Source organism: Megalobrama amblycephala, linkage group LG13, assembly GCF_018812025.1.
Source record: "Megalobrama amblycephala isolate DHTTF-2021 linkage group LG13, ASM1881202v1, whole genome shotgun sequence".
In the NCBI taxonomy this organism is placed as follows: Eukaryota; Metazoa; Chordata; class Actinopteri; order Cypriniformes; family Xenocyprididae; genus Megalobrama; species Megalobrama amblycephala.
The window spans coordinates 32,846,780-32,870,179 of NC_063056.1; the positions used below are offsets into that span (position 1 = coordinate 32,846,780).

At 34.8% G+C, this 23,400-nt stretch overlaps 1 protein-coding gene across 1 annotated transcript in view; it reads right to left on the reverse strand.

The window, feature by feature from the left end:
• The window catches only part of dpy19l1l (dpy-19-like 1, like (H. sapiens)), a 34,703-nt gene extending 16,218 nt beyond the window's left edge, over nucleotides 1-18,485 (reverse strand). The window contains exon 1 of the mRNA XM_048152845.1: nucleotides 18,335-18,485. Coding sequence (XP_048008802.1) covers nucleotides 18,335-18,455 — 121 coding nt within the window. The 5' untranslated portion in view covers nucleotides 18,456-18,485. The remainder of the gene's footprint in view (nucleotides 1-18,334) is intronic.
• Nucleotides 18,486-23,400: the final 4,915 nt, after the last annotated feature.

Below are 23,400 nucleotides of genomic sequence, written 5' to 3' on the forward strand. Positions count from 1 at the left end.
AAAAAAATACTGGTGTGCATCTTGAGACAATGCCACTGAAGATATGTCAGCGCAAGTTGCTTTCAGTTAAGACAGCTAAAACATGCATTTTAGCCTGGGACTTGTCTTTGAAACTGGGCAGCAGAGTCTTCATACATTCATTTATAGTTTGGGTCCAGTTATTGTAATTGTAAAAATGGCTGAAGAAAATGTCTAGGATCATTTGTTTACATTTTATTTATATGCAATAAAAGTCATACATTTTTAAGTGTTGCTTAAGTGTCCAAAAACTTTTTGTGAAACATTTATGTGAGTTTACGGTGTAACATTTGATGGCACCACAATAAGTTAGAAAGTTCTTGAAGTGGGCAAGGAGCTGATGGAACTAAAGCAACAGGAATCTGTTTAGTTTGGAACATGCTGAGAATTAGGGCTGGATTCCTTTTGGATGGTGACATCACAACCGTTTCTCTTCATCTCAAGAAACAAGGCCAGAGCACATTTCTCAACAGGGTATCTGAGCTGAGGTGGGGGGAACACACTCTTTTCACTGTTCCTTTTTACTTGTAGGCCTTGGGATAAAAAAAATCTTACTTTCACTGAAAATCATGCATGAGATAAATAATATATTCCTCTTGGCTTGACTTGTTTACCTGGTTTATATGGTTAAGCTTTTTATCTCACATACCGGATGATGATGATCAGATTAAGCCTAGTCTAATCACATAATAATGCATGTGCTGTACAGACAGTCCTGCAACATCCATCATGTAAAAACGGTGTCTGTACAATGACGGTCTCAGGTGCCAAGCGATGAAAAAGCGATTGTTTTCTGCCGTTGTACTGATCTCACCACGGTCTTTCATGGCCTCTGAGTGAATCACTGGTGCTAGACATAACCTAAATACAATAACGAGACTCTGTGCCCATCTTGAAAGTTATGGTTAGAGGTGCCACTGAAATGTCTGTGGTGTTAGCACAGCTTGTGGCCACACTGAGGGAATTTGTTTTTTCAGCAAACATAGCTGAGATCTGGCCCGCTTGCAGGGTGAGAGCGTAGGTTCTGCTGTTAGCTGATGACACCTCCTGTCCAGGCGCTCGGGTTGCCAGTATACTTGGCCCATCATGAAAGCCGACAAGCAGATGCAGCTGCGTCATCATTTGAGGCATGTTGGGTGGGAGGATGTTTATTCACATTTTTGTCCTGTTTGAATTATGCACTTAGATTGAAAAGTGATGCATAACTAAGTGCATATTATTTTTAAACATATAACAAAATAATAATTTTCCTTCAATACTAATTAAAATATAAATTTTATTTAAACAAACATTCTGCATTAGTACATCTAATCTGCTGACGAGGTGATGACACCACATTTGAGTTCAAAATATAGTATTATCTAAAGGACATTCAGCAAAGCCACCCACTGACCACATGTATGAAAGGCCTGGCTGGCTGAAGTGTGAATCAGGGATCACTGTTTATGTAAAGGGTTTTCTGTGCCCTGAAGGTTCCCCAAAACTCAAATATCTCCCAGATGGGCTTAAGGCGTGCCAGTATAATCATGGGACAGTGAAAATTGGCGCTGAGCTCTTTTTCTCTCTCCCTCAATCTCTCACTCGCTGCACTAAGTTTGTAAGTATGAATGCGAGCGTCAAAAATGTTTAATGCATGAGTACATAAATTAAATGTTGTAAATTATATAGTTACCGGCCACTTTATTAGGTACTATAAACCTTGCTCCCAGGTGAAAAAAAGTAAATTTCTATAATGTACTTAAAGTGCTCTATTTTCGTGCACTAATTTTGTACTTAAGATGTACTAAAGAAGAATTTTTAGTATATTAAGATAATCTTAAGAACATCTAAGTGTACTCAACTGTGCTATTTTGAGACACCATGAAATATGAACTTAAATATGCTTTTAATATACTATCTCTGTATTTAAAAAATGTATTTAGATACCACTTATAGTACATTTGAACCCATAGTGTACTACAAGTGTACTACAAATATTTTTTTTAAATACAGAGATAGTATATTAAAAGCACATTTTAGTTCATATTTCATGGTGTCTCAAAATATTTTGTACATCTTAAGTACAAAATTAGTGCACGAAAATAGAGCACTTTAAGTACATTATATAGAAATGTACTTTTTTTCACCTGGGTTAATATTGAGTTGGACCCCCTTTTGCCGCATACCTTAATTTTTTTTTGGCATAGATTTAAGAAGGTGCTGGAAACATTCCTCAGAGATTTTGGCTCATATTGAAATGATCGCATCACGCAGTCGCTGCAGATTTTTCAGATGCACATCCGATGTGAATCCACCACATCCCAAACCTTCTCTATTGGATTGAGATCTGGTAACTGTGGAGGACGCATAACCTGATATTGCGGAGTTCAGCATGTTCCTGGGTCAACATTTTTGTTAATTCTGGAACAACATTCAAATCAGATTTGAGGGACAAGTTTACAGTTTATGTCAAGTTTAGGCTTAAAATCATGAATTGGTGCTTCTACATCAGTGTTATTCATCTATCATTTCCCTCGGATTTTTGGGATAACTTATGGGTATGGGTAGGGTTAGGTTTAGGGGTAGGAATAGGGTTAAGACTAAATTTTCAGACTAGAATGTTGTTCCAGGATCAACAAATAATGTTGACCCAGGAACACATCTAACTCAGCAATATCAGGACGTGCGTGGAGGACATTTGAGTATAGTGAACTCATTGTGATGTTCAAGAAACCAGTTTGAGATGATTTGGGCTTTGTGACATGGCGCTTTATCCTGCTGGAAGTAGGCATCAGAAGATGAGTACACTGTGCTCATAAAAGGATGGATATGATCAGCAACAATACTCAGGTAGGCTGTGGTATTTAAATGATGCTCAGATGGTACTAAGAGGCCCAAAGTGTGTCAAGAAAATATCTTCCACACCATTACACCACCAGCAGCCTGAATTGAACAAATTCTGACCCTACCATCTGAATGTTGCAGCAGAAATTGATACTCGTCAGACCAGGCAACTTTTTTCCAATCTTCTAGCATCCAATTTTGGTTAGCCCGTGTGAATTGTAGCCTCAGTTTCCTGTTCTTAGCTGACAGGAATGGCACCTGTTGTGGTCTTCTGCTGCTGTAGCTCATCTGCTTCAAGGTTTGATGTGTTGTGTGTTCAGAGATGCTCTTCTGCAGACATCGGTTGTAACGAGTGGTTATTTGAGTTACTGTTGCCTTTCTATCAGCTTGAACCAGTCTGGTCATTCTCTTCTGACCTCTGGCATCAAAAAGGCATTTTCACGCACAGAACTGCTGGATATTTTCTCTTTTTTGGACCATTCTCTGTAAACCCTAGAGATGGTTATGCATGAAAATCCCAGTAGATCAGCAGTTTCTGAAATACTCAGACCAGCCCGTCTGGCACCAACAACCATGCCACGTTCAAAGTCACTTAAATCAACTTTCTTCCCCATTCTGATGCTCAGTTTGAACTTCAGCAGATTATCTTGACCATGTCTACATGCCTAAATGCACTGAGTTGCTGCTATGTGATTGGCTGAATAGATATTTGCATTAACAAGCAGTTGAACAGGTGTACCTAATAAAGTGGCCAGTGAGTGTGTGTATATACAATATAATATACTATATATATATATATATATATATACACACACACACACACACACACACACACACACAAAAGTATGGAAGAGGATTAGGGCCAAGCAATAATAAAAAAATAAAACCATCTCGAGATTAAAGTTGTTAAATTTCGAGAATAAACTCATTAAATTACGAGAAAAAACTCGTTAAATTACGAGAACAAATTTGTTAAATTATGAGAAAAATGTCATTAAATTTCGAGAAAAAACTCGTTAAATTTCAAGAAAAAAGTTGAGATAAAATGTTGAGAATAAACTCATTAAATTACGAGAAAAAGTCATTAAATTACGAGAACAAATTCATTAAATTATGAGAAAAATGTTGTTAAATTTTGAGAAAAAAGTCAAGATAAAATGTTGAGAATAAACTCATTAAATTACGAGAAAAAAGTCATTAAATTACGAGAACAAATTCATTAAATTATGAGAAAAATGTCGTTAAATTTTGAGAAAAAAGTCGAGATAAAATGTTGAGAATAAACTCATTAAATTACGAGAAAAAAGTCGTTAAATTACAAGAACAAATTTGTTAAATTACGAATTTGTTCTCATAATTAAACGACTTTTTTCTCGTAATTTAACAACTTTAATCTCGAGATGGTTTTATTTTTTTATTATTGCTTGGCCCTAATCCTACAATCGTACAAAAGTGACAGTAGTACACAAAAAATGTATTTGAACTTTCTTTGTATCAAGGAATCCTGAAAAAAAAATGTATCATGGTTTCCACAAACACAAAAAAGAAAGAAATGCTTCTCAAGCACCAAATCAGCATTTCTTATAATAATATTTCACAAAGTTACTGTATTTCTGATCAAATAAATGCAGCCTTGATGCGCATAAGAAACTTCCTTCAGAAACATTAAAAAAATCTCTCTGTTTCTGTTTCTTTTTATGTGTTTATTTACATTTTTTGCACACTTTTGGGGACTATTTTAAGTAACGTTTGTGAAATGATTCTGTAGTTGCGTCGTTCTCTATAAATCTTTTTGGTTTGAGCACAGTGTGTGGTGCAGTGAGGTAATTGCGTTGCAGCTACTGACTGCCCGTCTGTGTGACATGTTTATTACTGGCAAGAAACACATGCTGTCAATGATCACTTATTCTTAGGGCTTCAGTTATCTCAACATTACGCCCCATTAGTATTCTCTGGAAACCAATTCAATTAGAGCCCTCCTGGGTCCCACAGATGCCATTTATCTCAGAGAACAGAGCATCAATCACTCTGAGAGTTTATCAGCTGTCTGAGCAAAGAACAAGAAAAGTGTGTCTGTGCCTAATTCCCTTTGCGACCTGCTTTGTGTATTATTATTCAATTGATTATTAAACTATGATCTCTAAAATTCATCCTTTTGTGAATAAATAATGACAGAATTATGTGAACTATTACTTTAAGGTTTCTATCTGCTCTTGGCACACCTGCTCAGACTGACGTACGGCTGCAGACCTTGCTTTAATCCCAATGCAGCGCTTTCAGGATTACAGCTGCTCTCTCCTCTCAGTATCTTACAGTCACCTGCTGCCTCTCCAAGGTGATCACACACATGTTGATATCAGTCTCTGCTCCCTGCCTTATCCCTAAGATACATATCATGACTATTATGCAAGACTTTTCACTGAAAAGGAAAGGATGTTTTGTAAAGCAGCTGGTCTTGGTGGTTGTATGTTCTTCAAATGATCAGAAAGGTTTAGCTAAAACACACACACAAAAAAAAAATAAGAAAATAAGAAATAAAATAAATAAAATATAAAATAAAATAAAATAAATATAATAAAATAAATATAATATAATAAAATAAAAACTAAAATTAAATAAAAAATAACATAATATAAAATTAAATAAATAATTTATTTAATAATTAAATAATCCAATTAAAAAAATAAATTAAATTAAGACAAAACAAAACAAAACAAAAAACAAAATAAATTGTCTCTTAGTATGCAGAGACAATTATAAATAAAATTTTATAAATTTTATAGTTTTATATATATATATATTCTAATATATAGATGTCATATATGTCACTGTTGTTTTTTTAATCAACATATATATATATATATATATATATATATATATTTTTTTTTTTTTTCTAATATATATACAGTACAGTCCAAAAGTTTGGAACCACTAAGATTTTTAATGTTTTTAAAAGCTGCTCACCAAGGCTACATTTGTTTAATTAAAAATACAGTAAAAAACAGTAATATTGTGAAATATTATTACAATTTAAAATAACTGTGTACTATTTAAATATATTTCACAAAGTAATTTATTCCTGTGATGCAAAGCTGAATTTTCAGCATCGTTACTCCAGTCTTCAGTGTCACATGATCCTTCAGAAATCATTCTAATATGCTGATCTGCTGCTCAAGAAACATTTATGATTATTTTCAATGTTGAAAACAGTTGTGTACTTTTTTTTTCAGGATTCCTTGATGAATAGAAAGTTCAAAAGAACAGCATTTATCTGAAATACAAAGCTTCTGTTGCATTATACACTACCGTTCAAACGTTTGCGGTCAGTAAGGATTTTTATTTTTATTTTTTTGAAAAGAAATTAAAGAAATGAATACTTTTATTCAGCAAGGATGCATTAAATCAATCAAAAGTGGCAGTAAAGACATTTATAATGTTACAAAAGATTAGATTTCAGATAAACACTGTTCTTTTGAACTTTCTATTCATCAAATAATCCTGAAAAAAAATATTGTACACAAATATTTTGTACAATTGTACACATTAAATGTTTATTGAGCAGCAGATCAGCATATTAGAATGATTTCTGAAGGATCATGTGACACTGAAGACTGGAGTAATGATGCTGAAAATTCAGCTTTGCATCACAGGAATAAATTACTTTGTGAAATATATTCAAATAGAAAACAGTTATTTTAAATTGTAATAATATTTCACAATATTACTGTTTTTTACTGTATTTTTAATTAAATAAATGTAGCCTTGGTGAGCAGACGAAACTTCTTTTAAAAACATTAAAAATCTTAGTGGATCCAAACTTTTGGACTATACTGTATATATTTTTTTCTAATATATAGATGTCATATGTCACTGTTGTTTTTTTAATCAATATATATATATAAACATTTAGAAAATTACTATAACATTTATTTTAACAAATAGTCTACTGTTTTAGATAATCTATCATTTTTGATAGTCTAACATTTTGTAGGGTCAAATGTTGTTTTGACTTTCGTTTGGTGAATAAAAACAGTTGTAACACTCTAAATGTCTCTTGTGTTTCGCATCTGAACATACTTCAGGATTGCGATGACAAAATGGGGAATAACAAATGACTGAATTTTCATTTTTGGGTGAACCATCCCATCAACTAATCCTTTAACTAAACTGACTACAATCTGTGGCACTTCCATACATCAAAAATTCTGTTAAGTAAATTTATTGTGGCGATAAATACAGGCCCCTTTCAGTCGAGCATTTAATCAGAGTTGTATCAAAAGCACTCTGAGGGCAAGATGTGGTCGGAGGTTTGCGAGAGGACATGATTGGCTTAGTCCAGTGCAGAAAGATTGTTTCCTTTGGCCCCGTTCAGTGATTTCCTGCCCTGTGATCATCTCTTCCATATGATTAGACCGATGTGCAGAACATGCCGTCATGTGATGGGCTTATGCCACAGGCCGAGACTTTGCTGGCCATCAGTGGGTGTGAGCATAAAGAGAAATGAACTGCAACAGGCTTTGTGAGAGACAGGGTAATTACTGGGAGAGAGCAGTAAAAACCCAACATAATTTACCAGAAGATATTAACATTGGGCCTGATGCCGCAAAAGCAAAGATATTTCTGTCAGCAGCCTATGACAATATTATTTGTTGAAACAGCACAGAACCTCCTCCCCTACACGCACAGAAACACATATGGCACCACAGCTGAGACACACTGGGTCTGTAATGCAATTACTCCGACAAGATGTCTTTTCATTCAAACCCAACACAATACACAGAAGGTTTTCTAAGTTGCAGCTGCTCCTCTTTAGTTAATACAAGCGCAGAGAACAAACTGTTAAGTAGTTGGGTGGTGCGGACACAGCGAGTGAACAGGTTGAGAGAGGATTTCGAATTGAAATCAATCATTCGTCTGACATAGCCAGTGGCCTCATTGCCTTTTTGCCTGCTGCGCATAGCAGCTAATTATGCGAAATATTTTTCCACTAAGCCTCTTACTCAAAGATATACCTGGTCATCTATAGATAGAAATGTGGAAAGCCAATTATTTTAATTAAAGTGGAGGGCCTGGGATGATCTTGAACCCCTTGGTGTGTGACGCCTTCAGAATGCTTTACACACTAGAAGAGACTCCCTGTCACTTGTCAACACCCAAATGTTTTAATCTTTCCTTCCTCGGTGCGTATTAAAAGATTATGAGCTTTCTGCATGGCTGGGCGGCACACAGTCCCTTGTTTTGCAGCTTTCCGAAGGCCCCGGCACATGCGGAGGCCCAGGCGGGGCGGGTGGCAAAGGCTTTGAGTTCGACTCGAGTTGGCTAGATGATGAGAGAACTTGGTGAATCACACAGAAATATGTTCTGCTCACAAAACTTTGAAATTTTATTTTGGATAAAGAGAATAAAGGCTGTTGAATTGGCCAATATGATTATTTGTATTGTGCCATTATTTTTGTTTTTTAAATTACACCAATTTCACACCAACATTTTTGTTAGTCCTATTATTTTTGATAACGATTCTCATTACCATTGTATAGTAGCATAATGTATTTTTGGGGTTATTGTTTTAAACAAATCAGCATAAATGCAATATATCAAACACTAACATAACATATAAAAACTTCCTAATTTAAATAGGTTATACATATAGTAATAATACAATACAACAATTTTTTATTTCTCAATAAGAATCGTTTTTAGAGAAAAAAGTGAATAGTTGTCACGAAAATAATGTCACAAAGCTAAACAATTTTAATTATCGAAAAATATTATAAAAGCATCAAATAATAATAATAAAATTATGAAAATAATTGAAAATTTCCCCCCATCAATTTCTAATTTTTTAGATTTTTTTGTTAGTCCTAATTTTTTTCAATGATTCTCATTGCCATAATATAGTAATTTCTTGTAAAATCATTAAATTATTATTTTTTTAAAACAATTGGTATAAAAGCAATATATCAAACACTAACATGACGTATAAACACTTCCTAATTTAAATTATATATATATATATATATATATATATATATATATATATATATATATATATATATATATATATTTATATATTTAATTTCTTAAGATTTTTAGGGAAAAAAGCAAGTAGTTGTCATGACAATAATGTCACAAATCTAAACAATTTTAATTATCCGAAAATGTTATAAAAACAACAAATAATAATAATACAATTTTTTTAAATAATTGAAATTTCCCCCTCAAAATTCCATTTTTTTTATTAGTCCTAATATTTAAAAAAATGATTTAAAAAATGATTCTCATTGCCATAATATTGTAATTTGTTTTAAAATTATTAAATTATTACTAAAAAAAAAAATTGGTATAAAGCCAAAATATCAAACACTAAAACACTAACATAATGTATAAACACTTCCTAATTTTATAAAAAATGAATACTATTTATTTTAACAAATAATCTATAATTGTTTTAGATAATCATTTTTAATGTCTTTACAATTTTTAATAATGTGTATTATTTTTAAAGGAAAGTTGTGCTTAATTGTCATTAAAAAAATGTAAGCAAAACCTAATCATGCATGATTGTTGTAATCTTTTATATCTTAAGTTTGAGAATCCAAATCATAAAAGCAAAAAAAATCTCAGAACTTGCTATAGTTATGTTTACACTTACATGTGCTAAAAATACTAGTTTTAGCATGTGTTTGTGAATCTCAGCATAAATTTGTGTATGAAAACTTTGCCACATTACTCCCAGATTCCATCTTGACACTAGGCTCACTTGTTGGTGTCCATTGCAAAAAAAAAAAAAAAAGTGAGAAAGTGAGAGCACAGGTTTGTATTAACACTCCTTACAGGTAGAGAGCAGAGGCGTAATAGCCTCTTTCAGCACCTAAGCGAGGCGGCGTGCTGCAGTAATCTTTCAGCAACTTGGCTCCCCGCTAACAGGCCTTCTCTGAGAGCGCCTTTCAATTAGCAGTTTATTATTGCAGAGGCCCCACAGCACTGGGCGCTGATAGCCACATGCCAATACTGCTACTGACACTTCGGGGGTAAGCGCTTTCACCGTGGGGGTGGGGAGAGGGGGCTGGCATCGAAGGGACCGACACCTCTCACTTACACCGTCGCTGGCATCTGAAACAACCACAGTAGATAGTGCTACCAAAGTCACACCTTTGTTCCATGGTATTCTTTTCATGCATGGTCTCTAACTTGCATAAATACCCCTATAATAGTATCTTTTGACTGCATTTAATGGCTCTGCACTTCCCTGTCCTCTCTCTGAAATACTTTCACATAAACACGTACGCAGACGCACACGTGCGCACGGCACTGTCCCTCTCCATGCGAACCCCGGGCTTCTATCTGCCAATGCGCTTGTAGAGATATTGTTAGCATTCCATTTGCCATTTACATTTTCTCTGCTTGACATAATTGAAGAATGGATGCTCTTATGAAAATTAAACTTGCGGTCCTCCCGGGTTACTGTAACCCTGTTAAAATGTAATGAGATTCTTTATGCGTCTTCTCGTGATTTTTTATTAAATAGAATATCAGTATGACTAATTCCCCGGGCCTAAATGCAGACTGGGACACAGCATTATTGATAGGGCAGCGCGTAAGTGGTCTCCCATCCCCAGCCTCTAATGGTCTAATAATGCATTATACCAGTATCAGTGGGCCTGTGGCTTGCAGTGCTTATTGTCGTTATTGAAAACACCTGGCCGGACCATTCATCAAGGTTAAATCAAGAGGGCCCATTTGTTCATTAGCCTGTCACTAAACATCTTTATTTAGTTTTGCCGTCCGAGGCAGATCGGCGGCCCTGGAATTCTGAGCAGAGGAGTCCCGGAGTCCTTTCCGAACGGGGAGCGATGCTAAACGGTGTCATTCCGGACGAATGATAAAGAGAAACAGATTATAGTTGTTCCCGGAACACAAGCTATTTCCCTGTGTATGAATTCACCGCACTCATTTATCTGGCCGTCCTGTTTATATGGGAGGGTGAAAAACAGCCCGTCTCGTTCTTCTTTTTTTTTTTTACCGACACACACATTCAAGAAACAGTCTGAGAAAAAAAAAAGCGATGCTTATTTCACTCCAAATATTGACATATCTAATTAACAGAATTGATAATTATCAGACGTTAATTAATTCTCCAAAATAAATGAGCAAGTCCTCTGAAGCCTATTATGAAATTACTGGCACTGACAACTCAGGTCATTAGTATTAATTATCTTGCCCACAAAGAGGATAGAAGGCACCCATACGAGCGTTTAAGAGCAAATTATATCTCCCTTTAAGCCATTTATTACGAATAAAATCAATAAGGTAATTTTTTATCAACTTCACTATTCACAAATGTTAATTTGGAAATGTAAGGCTTCAAAAGGTAAACTCATATTTATTTTACATTTATTTCTTTTTATATCATATTCTCATGTAAATATTATATATATATGATATATTAAAAACGATGTGTGTGTATTGATTACACAAATAATTGTGTAATTGTGTGTCAATATAATTAAATAAGTGCATTTTACATTTTACATCTTCAGCTTTAAGCAAAAAATAAAGATATATTTGGCAAATGTTTCCAGAATGATACTTTTCCATAAACTTAATATAGCCAATTATTTATATGTAATCAATAAATCTTTAATATTTTATTAAGAGGATTTCATTGCAATGACAATATAGCCTTTTAGTAATGATATACAGTCAAACCAAAAATTTTTGATATATTTTTACTAGTGGGTGCAGGACACTATAGTTCATTTATGTAAGTGAGGATAGCAAAATAAAGTAAACTGTGACATATTATACCCAAAAATTCTTCATACAGTGGACTACCTGTAAAACTGATAAAAATTTGGAACCAAAAATTATTCAGACACTTTGACCTGACCATGTTTTGCTTAAGTGTTATCTGACATAATTAAGATTATTTTTTTCTGACACAGTTTAACTCTGAGATCTTGTCATATTTTATTACCATTTTTTTTAAACTATAGTGAATAAACTGTAATGATGAATGAAGGTGTCTGAATAAATTTTGGTTTGAATGTATGCATTTATATTGTTAAGAAGGTAAGTTAGTTATATCTAATATAGTGAAAAAGTTTTCAAAACAGCAAGCTTTTACCATAACTGGTTGTTGGTGACAGAACCGGTGTTTTGGGCGTAATAGGATCTATTGTGTACATCTGACAGTTTGAAATACGAGGTCAAAACTGCTGCGGTTCGATATACTGTACACTATTCTGTGTGTTTTGATTGTCAATATGCAACAGTCAACAACAGTCACTTCCCACTTCCCAGGTTCACAGAAACCTGAACAATAGCATCATAAAATGGCAGCATTTCACAGAGACTGTAAATGTCATGAGCAATGAGGAAAACATAATACACACACACACACACCTTGGCTACATTGGGCAGAAACCCCGCACGTTAGGCAATGGAGGGGCACCGCGTTGACGAACACATGCGCTGGTCCGAACCCAGCTGCCAGAGAGGGACGCGGCGGGGCTCGCTGTGAACCGAGTTCACAGAACCATATATCTCTCATGGCCGTGGCACACGGGCGTCCACCAGCTTCAGCCGTCTGTCAGTGTCCTGGGTCACACAGACCAAAGACAAACAAACACCAGCAGCTGGACCTGCACCTTTATATACTCGCTTTCTCAGAAATACACACACACACACAAAAAAAAAAAATCACAATTACGGTATACATCTTCACCCACATAAACCTCTGGCTTGGTATGGTCACATTTGGACATGGTGTTTTGTGGGCCATTGTGTGTGTTTTTGCACAACTGCTGATTCTAAATCTTGCAGAGACACATACATGTTCGGTAAAAAAGGAAAAATGGTATGCAGCCAAAAGCTGCAGGGATGCAGGACAAAAGTATATGTTAGGAGATAAATGGCTAATATAAATAGTCATGAACATTAGTGAGCAGAATCACTAGCGAATGCATCGTTTGGGTTACTGCGGTGTTTATATTGCAGTGAAATGCCAGTAACTCTGGGTGGAGACTGTTCTTCTCACACTGGACTGAACAAGGGAAAAGAAAACGGAAAGAGAGGTTGAGCACGAAATCATGTTGGCAGTTGCTGACTGCAGTTCATATCTCAGTTATATATCCCTTAGGAAGACGTTTTATATAGATGGAGAAAATTTAATAGAGGGTCATTTGCTGTTCTTCGGTATCTTCAAAAACTTGAATGAATATGAATAGATTTGTATAAAAAGTTAAAGTTGTCTTTCTCCAGAAAGACTTTCAGAAATATGCTCTGGTCAAAATCAGTCACTTTATTATAAATTAATTGATAAGGTAATTAAAAAGATGCCAACAGAATGAAAATATAAAAAACTGAATGATTTCAGGATTTCAGGAATGGAAATTTCAGGATGGAAACAAAGTGCTTCCATGTTTTGAAATGCTGAAATGACTAAACTGATTTCTGTATTCTTTCAAACAGGAGGGAATGTTTTAAAGTAAGACAAGCCAACTAATACAAAAACAACTACTTGACAGAATGAAAAAAAAACAACTTTAGTTTTCATTGATGTTTATAGTGTTGCTTCCCAAAAAAATGTCCCTTCCTGGAGAATAATGTCAGTAAGGAACTGGCTTTTGTTAGCAATCAATTTTACAAATGACTAACAGAATAGAAAACGACATTAAAGATACATTGAAATATTCATTATAAATTAAAACAATATTCTAATTACATTATTTTCTCTCTTTATTGGAATCAAGTAAGGAAAACCCAAAGAAACCACTGGAATATTTCTTAATAAAATAACAATTTTCCATTCTAGATATTAGTGTAGTGTAGCAACCAGGAACATGGCAAAAATGGCAACATCCTCAAAACAAAGTAGTGAAATTATTTAAAATTGAACAATTAATGACCATTTAATTGTGATACTGGGATAAAAGAACTAACTAATATGAACTGAGTTTAATATTTTATCCAATGTACTTAGGATTAAGCAATTTAAGTCTTTGCACGTTTGCTTTGTAAACGCTTGCTCTGTTCGTCACGTGACCTTTGCAATGTGATTACGTAATGCGTGGCGCATCGCAGAGCTAGTGCAAGACGAGCATTTGTGGTTATAAAGTATATAATTTTATATAAATTTTTTTTTTTTTTTTTAGAAAATGACCGATTGTTTCACTAGATAAGACCCTTATTCCTCAGTTGGCATCGTGTAGAGCCTATGAAGCTGCATTGAAACTGCAATTTGGACCTTCAACCCATTGGTAACTGTTAAAGTCCACTATATGGAGAAAAATCCTGGAATGTTTTCCTCAAAAACCTTCATTTCTTTCCAACTGAAGAAAGAAAGACAAACTTCTTGGATGACATGGGGTGAGTAAATTATCAGGAAATTTGAATTCTGAAGTGAACTAATCCTTTAAGCTAAACTAAAATCATTCATTCAAGTTAAATGAACACCATTGATTCTAGTTAGTTGTACATGTTTGATTTTATTTGGTTTTACTTGTTTCGATCACGTGGAACCACATGCCATGACTGAATCATGTTCAGCCAAAGAGCTATTTTTTTGAGTGTACCAGTGATGTTTTACTAAGACCAGACCAACAAAAATAATGACCGTAACAGCATAATAAAGGAAGACAAATTAGGCTATAAATGTCTCACATATGAGTGACTGTACAGTGTTTAAGAGTAGAAAAATGGGCATGTTTCTCACTCGAATATTCAAGTCTAATAGACTTGAATGTCTGTCAAAAGAGGGAGAAAATGTCGTGGTGTGGATTCATTTAGTAAAAAGGAGAAAATTATTCTTCATTCCTTTTAACAATTTGGCATGCGTTTGATGCAGGGAGAAAATTATTTTCAATTGTCTGCATCACTCAAGAAGCTCGAGGAGCTATGAATTGCCAAAAGTGATTTGATTAGGTTGAGCCTAATGACTTGAATCCATCTTCACATTTATCCTCTCTACTCAAACGGAGACAATGTTCCTTGTCAGCAAATTTTTACAACTGAATGGCTGTCTCCTGTTTTTCTGGCGATGACAATGAGGTTTTTTGCAGGCCTGTATGTTGCAGCGCACAGTAGCTCCCATTACAGAGCAACCTCAGCCATCATCATCTGTAGCATCACTCTCTCTCCATCTCATGGTCAGCCTCTCTCTCCCTCGCTCGCTCGCTCAGGGTCAGGCCGAGGGCCTGCATGGGAGGGTGGGAGAGCTTTCCCTCTGGACTGTTTATTTTAATTTGCGGAGTTGCCGGGGACAACGAACAGTGGTTAGTTGTATGCCTTGGCAGCTCTTTTTAAACAGCCTACTTGTCTGATGTCATGACAGGATTAGGGGTAAGTGTGCGAGTAATGCGTTGATGACGCATTCGTAATTAAACAGATCATAATGGGGTCCATAATGATCAACACTTTCATATGGGAAAAGACATGGTGTGATCTAATCAGCAATAGATAAGCAACAAGTCTGTCAGATACAATTAATTCTGTGAAATTATCAAGATGAGATGAAGTATGTAAAAAATAACGAAGGCAAAAGCTGAAAGCAAGAGAAAAAGAACTAAAAATTTTGTAATAGAGTGCAACCGTTGAAGCGCCGCGCAGCGAATAACATAATCGAGTCGATCTCTCTATGCTTTTAAAATACTGAAATGTTTGCAGTATATATATATATATTTAAAAGAAGTTTCGTCTGCTCACCAAGGCTACATTTATTTAATTAAAAATACAGTAAAAAACAGTAATATTGTGAAATATTATTACAATTTAAAATAACTGTTTTCTATTTAAATATATTTGACAAAGTAATTTATTCCTGTGATGAAAAGCTGAATTTTCAGCATCATTACTCCAGTCTTCAGTGTCACATGATCCTTCAGAAATCATTCTAATATGCTGATTTGCTGCTCAATGAAGATTTATGATTATTTTCAATGTTGAAAACAGTTGTGTACTTTTTTTTTCAGGATTCCTTGATGAATAGAAAGTTCAAAAGAACAGCATTTATCTGAAATACAAAGCTTCTGTTGCATTATACACTACCGTTCAAAAGTTTGCGGTCAGTAAGAATTTTTATTTTTATTTTTTTGAAAAGAAATTAAAGAAATGAATACTTTTATTCAGCAAGGATGCATTAAATCAATCAAAAGTGGCAGTAAAGACATTTATAATGTTACAAAAGATTAGATTTCAGATAAACACTGTTCTTTTGAACTTTCTATTCATCAAATAATCCTGAAAAAAAATATTGTACACAAATATTTTGTACAATTGTACACATTAAATGTTTCTTGAGCAGCAGATCAGCATATTAGAATGATTTCTGAAGGATCATGTGACACTGAAGACTGGAGTAATGATGCTGGAAATTCAGCTTTGCATCACAGGAATAAATTACTTTGTGAAATATATTCAAATAGTACACAGTTATTTTAAATTGTAATAATGTTTCACAATATTACTGTTTTTTACTGTATTTTTAATTAAATAAATGTAGCCTTGGTGAGCAGACGAAACTTCTTTTAAAAACATTAAAAATCTTAGTGGTTCCAAACTTTTGGACTGTACTGTATATATATGCATATTTTGCAATAAAATGAAAATATAGTGTTTTTATATATATAAAATCAACATTTCTAAATGAGTAGTTTTATATTTCTTCATCGTTTTTAAATTGATTATGCTGTTCGCAATGCTTCATGGGAGCATTTAAGTCAACAGTTAAGTCTTGTACCTTTGTTGGATTTTCAAAACCTTTTGCTTCAAATCAATGTTTGTTGTGATTCACTTCATAGCTGATTGGCTTTCTTCATTGCTTATAATGCTTTAGACTATTTTAAAATCCCTATGGGAAAAATTAATGAAAAAAAAAAAAAAAAAACTTCTGGAACCAGCGCTGCTTAAAAATTGGGCAGGCATTGTTGCACTCTATTATGGACAATTAATGAATAATTTATGATTCAAGAAGACTAATAAAATAAAGTGAATTGAAAAATAGGTTTTAACAAACAAATATATTTTGAGAAAGTTTGACTAAGATTTAATATTGGCAATTTTTGTCTGCTGAAATCAATTGAAAAACACTAATCAATATAGCCCAATGATAGATAAAAAGCAAAATAAGTAAATGTAAGTCAATTTAAATAAATAAATTTGAATAAAAAAAATCAAACTAATAAATACAAATAGTTTTTATGACTCAGTTGGATTTTATGTTGCCATTATTTCCTGTCTGCTGAAATAAAAAAAAATTGAAAAACAAACAAAAAAATGATTGAATAAATATTTTTTATGATTTGAGTTAATGTTTATGTTTTTACATAAGTTTTTATGTTATGAGTTTTAATGACTAAGTTAGATTTTATGTTGACATTATTTCCTATCTGCTGAAAACACTAATAAATAAACAGAGCCTAATGAAAGAAAATAAATTAAATTAAATTAAATTAAATGTAAATATAAAATTAAAATCAAATAAATACATTTGAAAAACAAACAAAAAACAAATAAATAAATACATACATATTTTTGAGAAGTTTCTATTTTATGTTGGCATTATTTCCTCTCAACTGAAATCATTGAGAAACACCAATAAATATAGCCTAATTAAATAAAATAAAAACGTAAATATATACATTTAAATAAATGAATCGTTTTTAAGTTAAATTTTATGTTGCCAATATTTTATCAGTCAATTGATATAGCCCTTCAATATTAGAAATACACACTAAAGAGACAAAAAGTGCACAGCCATTTCCATAGTTACATCGAGCTTTGCTGTGTCTCATTTGTCACACCAGCTCAGTGTTTTAGCATTTAAGATGGAGGCAAAGATGCCAGCTGACATCCAACTCATGGATTCAATCTAATAATGAAGTCTTGTTTTTTTAGGAAGGAGAGAGGTAGCACGCCGGTAGCTTTTATTAGATGATGCCATTGGAGGAGTCTGATTCGGGAATAACCGAAGAGGACACCAGAGAGCCTGTGAGACTGAGTGGAACTGGTGTTTCAAAAAGAGGAACGGAGAGGAGAGGAGACAGGTGGCGTTTACGCCGCTACTACCGCAATCACAGGAGCGTCAGTCAGAGCGATATTGCTCCTGGCGCAAGGGAAAAAAAGAGAAACATTTCACCGCTTGCAGAGAAAGTCTGTTGGTGAGGGGGACCCTAATCACATTACCCTAGAAAACTTTTACTTATGGCTAATGGAATTCGTTTAAAATTGAACCATGGGGGGCATAAGTACATTTGCATTGATCCAGATATGTATAGAGCCAAAGTCAGTCTATCTATTTTGTGAGGAAATTAAAGCGGGTAAGCCCATAGAGCCAGACTGTATAATCCTATGTTAAAAGATCAATACGAGCTGGCCCGCTCATAGGCCTTTTTTATTTGCTAAAACGCGTGTATGCGCGGGTGCGCGTTTGTCCGGTGTATATTTTGCCAGTGAATTCTTCTGTGTGTGGGAATTGGCCATCTCCCATGCTTACCTGCTTGTTGGGTGGCGGCCCGGCTCTTTCGTGGCTCTTTGGGGTTTTGCGCGCCTGTTAACGCCATACAAATAAGCAGCGCTGCCCTCCGTTTATTTAGTCTGACACTTGTGACATCCATCGTCTATAAAAGCCCCTGTGACGGCCGGCCCTTAAGAGGAAAATATAGGATTGCAGGATACAAGCAGTCAGTTAAATTAAAACAACACATTATAAAAATCCAAAGAAAACAAGTTTTGTTTAAAAAATTTCAGTTAAAGGAAAAAATTAAGAAACACAATCATGTTTAATGAGTAATGAATAAAGGAATATATATGTATATAAATAATAATTACTTTTTTTTAAAGTGTGCCACATTATCCAACACTGCTATTGGTAGTCTGCACATTATGCCACTGCTAATTTGCATAAATGTAAACTCAACAAAGCCAATGGTTCCAATTTCCAATGGTCTCTGTTGCTCACGTTGTGAGAAATTGCCAACTCTGAGTTGCTATGTTTCCATCTTAGGTTGATAATTTAACTTGTGTAAAATTGGAATATTGCATAAATCATTTGTGAATAAAGCACTGTTTCCATACCATGTGTTCAAGAGAACAAAGTCATCACTTCCTGGGAAATTGGTGCAAAATATCTGTAATAAAAATGGAAGTTGCTGCAATCAAACTGTGGCTCTTTTTTCATTCATCATAAATGATTTGCGCCTCAGAGCGCGCAGAAGAAACGCAATAAACACTGTCAAGTTATCTTGCGTTCGGATGCATGTTGTTTGAAAACGCAATCATTTGAGACACCCAATCATTGTGATGACAGACTTTTGGCTTGTTTTGGCCAAGTGGTACAGTACAGTATAGTATGGTACGTAATTATTTCCATTTCGATTGTCAGAAGTTGTGAATGGTACCGAAATACCAAACTGTACACTGTAAACCCGAATGAGTTGGCAAAACTCAAAAAATTAGATTTTTTTGTACTTATACATTTTAATAACTTTTAGCTTGAAATTGAGTAAGTTCATTCATACGTTATACATCATATACATTTGCTCTACTCAAACCAATGAATTATTTTGAGCATTTGGGTTTATAGTGTACCGCACCACTTTTTTGGGAACCTTCTGTTAGGGTACCTAGCACAGTAGTCCGGTACCTAAAGCCAGAAAGTCACTTTAGCGCAGGCACAATAAACAAACATTGTGTGTGGGTGAAATATTATCCTCAAGGAGAGGATTTTTGGAATAGAATATATCAATACACAGTTACAGTGACGCTGATTAGGTTAAAGGGTTAGTTCACCCAAAAATGAAATTTCTGTCATTAATTACTCACCCTCATGTCGTTCCACACCCTTAAGACCTTCGTTCCTCTTCGGAACACAAATTAAGATATTTTTGATAAAATCTGATGGCTCAGTAAGGTCTGCATCACCAGCAAAATAATTAACACTTACATTGCCCAGAACAGTACTTAAGATTTAAAACAGTTCATGTGACTACAGAGGTTCAACCTTAATGTTATGAAGCGACGAGAATACTTTTTGTGCGCCAAAAAACAAAAACAAAACAACAGCTTTATTTAACAATATCTAGTGATGGCCGATTTCAAAACACTGCTTCATGAAGCTTTGAAGCTTCACGAATCTTTTGATTCGAATCAGAGGTTCGGAGTGTGAATCAAACTGCCAAAGTCACGTGAACCACTGAAATTTCGAAACACTTATGACGTAACGAAGCCTCGTTTGCTGAAATCACATGACTTTCACGCTCTGAACCTCTGATTCGAAACAAAAGATTTGTGAAGCTTTGAAGCTTCATGAAGCAGTGTTTTTAAATCGTTGTTATTTTGTTTTTTTTGCGCACAAAAATTATTCTTTTCGCTTCATAACATTAAGGTTGAACCACTGTAGTCACATGAACTGTTTTAAATATGTCTTTAGTAGCTTTCTGGGCATTGAAAGTGTTAATTGTCTTGCTTAATTTGTGTTTCAAAGATGAACGAAGGTCATACGGGTGTAGAACGACATGAGGGTGAGTAATTAATGACAGAATTTTTGGGTGAACTAACCCTTTAAGCATTTACCGTATCTGAGAGAAATGTAGCAGCGTGTTGATCTGCCTCTTCAAAGGAAGATTACAAACGGAGACTTCACGATGTGAGTACAGGACTGTTTTACTTCACGGTCTCTTGTTGGTAGACATTTATTAATTTGCCTGAACCAATATGAAGCGAGGTCTATGTTTTATCTCCCGCTTCTTGAATCTCGCGCCGCCTGAGCTGACAGGTGTGCTTTTGGTTGTCATGACAATGACGTAATTTATTGCGGCACAAGCTCATGTTCATTTACACTGAACCAAAACAGTATCAGAGTCGCCTTTGATATAGTGGCTGAGGTGGGTCAGACCCGGTGTATTTTAGGTCTGCTTTTATGCAGCATTGCGTCTTTACACAGAATTTTGAGCAGGTACAGTCCCGGCTTAACTCGGCTGTGTAAAGATGCTTTTAGTGAATTTTAAAATGTAAGCGGAGAGAAATTCCTCACACACATCCAAACGCACCACAACTTCACACCTTGCCAGGGTCATCCACTACTATTCACTTTCCAACTATCACAAGTGTTCCACTAGACTCAGTGGAATTAGCGATGGATAAAAACCACAATGACATTCACTGTGGCTGGCAGAAGGTAAATCTGATGACTAAGAAACCCAACTATGAGATTAGTCTCTAGCTCTCCTTCCCTAAGTGCTACTCACTACAAATGGGACCCTAAGAAGATAATAACCTTACAATTGCTTTTATAGGGATTGAGTTATTCTATTACAAGACCATGGAAGAATATCACCTTTATCCTTGTGACTGCACAGCCATCCTCCAGTTGTCTGGAATGGATCGGTGATGTTGTGAATGCCACGGGAATCTGGATGATGAATAAAGATAAATATTACATCTTAAATAAAAGTCAACATTAAATCAAAATTAAGCTGTTGTGAACTTTCTGCAGCATTATTTTCTAATATTAACAATAAAGTTTAACCTGTGAACCAATTTTGTGAAATATTGCATGTGTAACTAAACCACTGACATGCAGATAATTAAGTATTAAGAAATCACAATATGTTACAATGTTGAAATCAGATATCGCCTTCATCCTTTACCTATAAACTCTGACCTCAGAGAGGCTCCTATATATTTTTTTCCAATCTCATGAAAGGGTCAGGTGTGGAATAATCTCCCTATTCACACCCATAATTACAGCACTGTTGCCCTCGTTCAGTTTAGTGAAGCCCCATGTGGTGAGTGTTGCCACCAAAGACCCTAATAGTATTTCATAGAATCAGCAAAGTGGACAGTAAATGTGAAAAGGGTCTAATGGCTGATATCCTTCCAGTGGCACTCCTCTTAACACATAATCCCTTTTGTCATCATCTAATGGAATAAAAGTGGCAAGACCTTTCCCAAACTCCTCCTCTCAGTTTTAAAAACATTACTCTGCAAGGACCAATGTGACCATTTCCCATACACTTACATTGAAAAAAGGACCCGAGCCAAAACTAGAGACCAGAATATCAAAGAGAAATTTCACAATTTTTCTAAATGAATAATGTTTTTTTGTTGTTGTTGTTCTTTTTGCAGATAGTTGTACATGTCAGAGAGTGTATTCTAAAATGGACCTGTCAACGGTCAAAATGCTTGGTTTAAAATAACAACAACAACAACAACAATTTGGGTTATTTGGCAACCCAGTGTTGGGTAAATATTGGACAGAACAGAACACATTTTTAATCAGTGCTGGGTCAGTCAATTGGTTTTTAATTTTAAATAATAAAAATGTACTCTAAAATCTCTAAAAACAGTTCATATATAATATTTTTAATTCATTGGCAAGTCAGTCTTTTACAATCATAAAATACTCCAAAACATTAAAGGGTTAGTTCACCCAAAAATGAAAATTCTGTCATTTATTACTTACCCTCATGGCGTTCCACACCCGTAAAACCTTCAGTAATCTTCGGAACACAAATTAAGATATTTTAGTTGAAATCCGATGGCTCTGTGAGGCCTGCATAGGGAGTAATGATATTTCCTCTCTCAAGATCCATAAAGGTACTAAAAACATATTTCAATCGGTTCATGTGAGTACAGTGGTTCAATATTGATATTATAAAGTGACGAGAATATTTTTGGAGCACCAAAAAAAACAAAATAACAACTTATTTAGTGATGGCCGATTTCAAAACACTGCTTCAGGAAGATTCGGAGCACAAATGAATCAGTGTATCGAATCATGATTCAGATCGTGTGTCCAACTGCCAGCGGCTGAAATCACGTGACTTTGGCGCTCCGAACAGAAGATTCGATACACTGATTCATTTGTGCTCCGATGCTTCCTGAAGCAGTGTTTTGAAATTGGCCATCACTAAATAAGTCGTTATTTTGTTTTTTTTTGGCGCTCCAAAAATATTCTTGTCACTTTATAATATTAATATTGAACCACTGTACTCATATGAACCAGTTTAAATATGTTTTTAGTACCTTTATGGATCTTGAGAGAGGAAATGTCATTGCTCTTAATTTGTGTTCCGAAGATTAACGAAGGTCTTACAGGTGTGGAACGGCATGCGGGTAAGTAATAAATGACAGAATTTTCATTTTTGGGTGAACTAACCCTTTAAGTAAATGTTTTAGGACGTGCCAGGAGCAGAAACAGCAGCCAATGGGAATTTGTGGAAAGAAAACTGATATCTGTAGTCTGTTCCAGTTCATAAAATGGCAATCTTATATATAAATGTTTGAAAAGTTACATAAAAAACAGCGTTACCTTGTGCTATCTCATCTGTCAAGCATTTCCACCGTCAAACGCATCGTGCAACCCGACCACAGCTCACTGTCAGAAAAAAGGTACGGTGCTTTTCACTGGGGCAGTACCCTAAGGTACAAAGGTAAAAAGGTACTAATATGTACCTTTAAGGTACTAATGCTTCATTTAGGGTTAAGGTACAAAGATGTAGGCTACCTTATCACTTTTGTACTTAGTACTGCCCCAGTGACAGTGCCGTACCTTTTTTT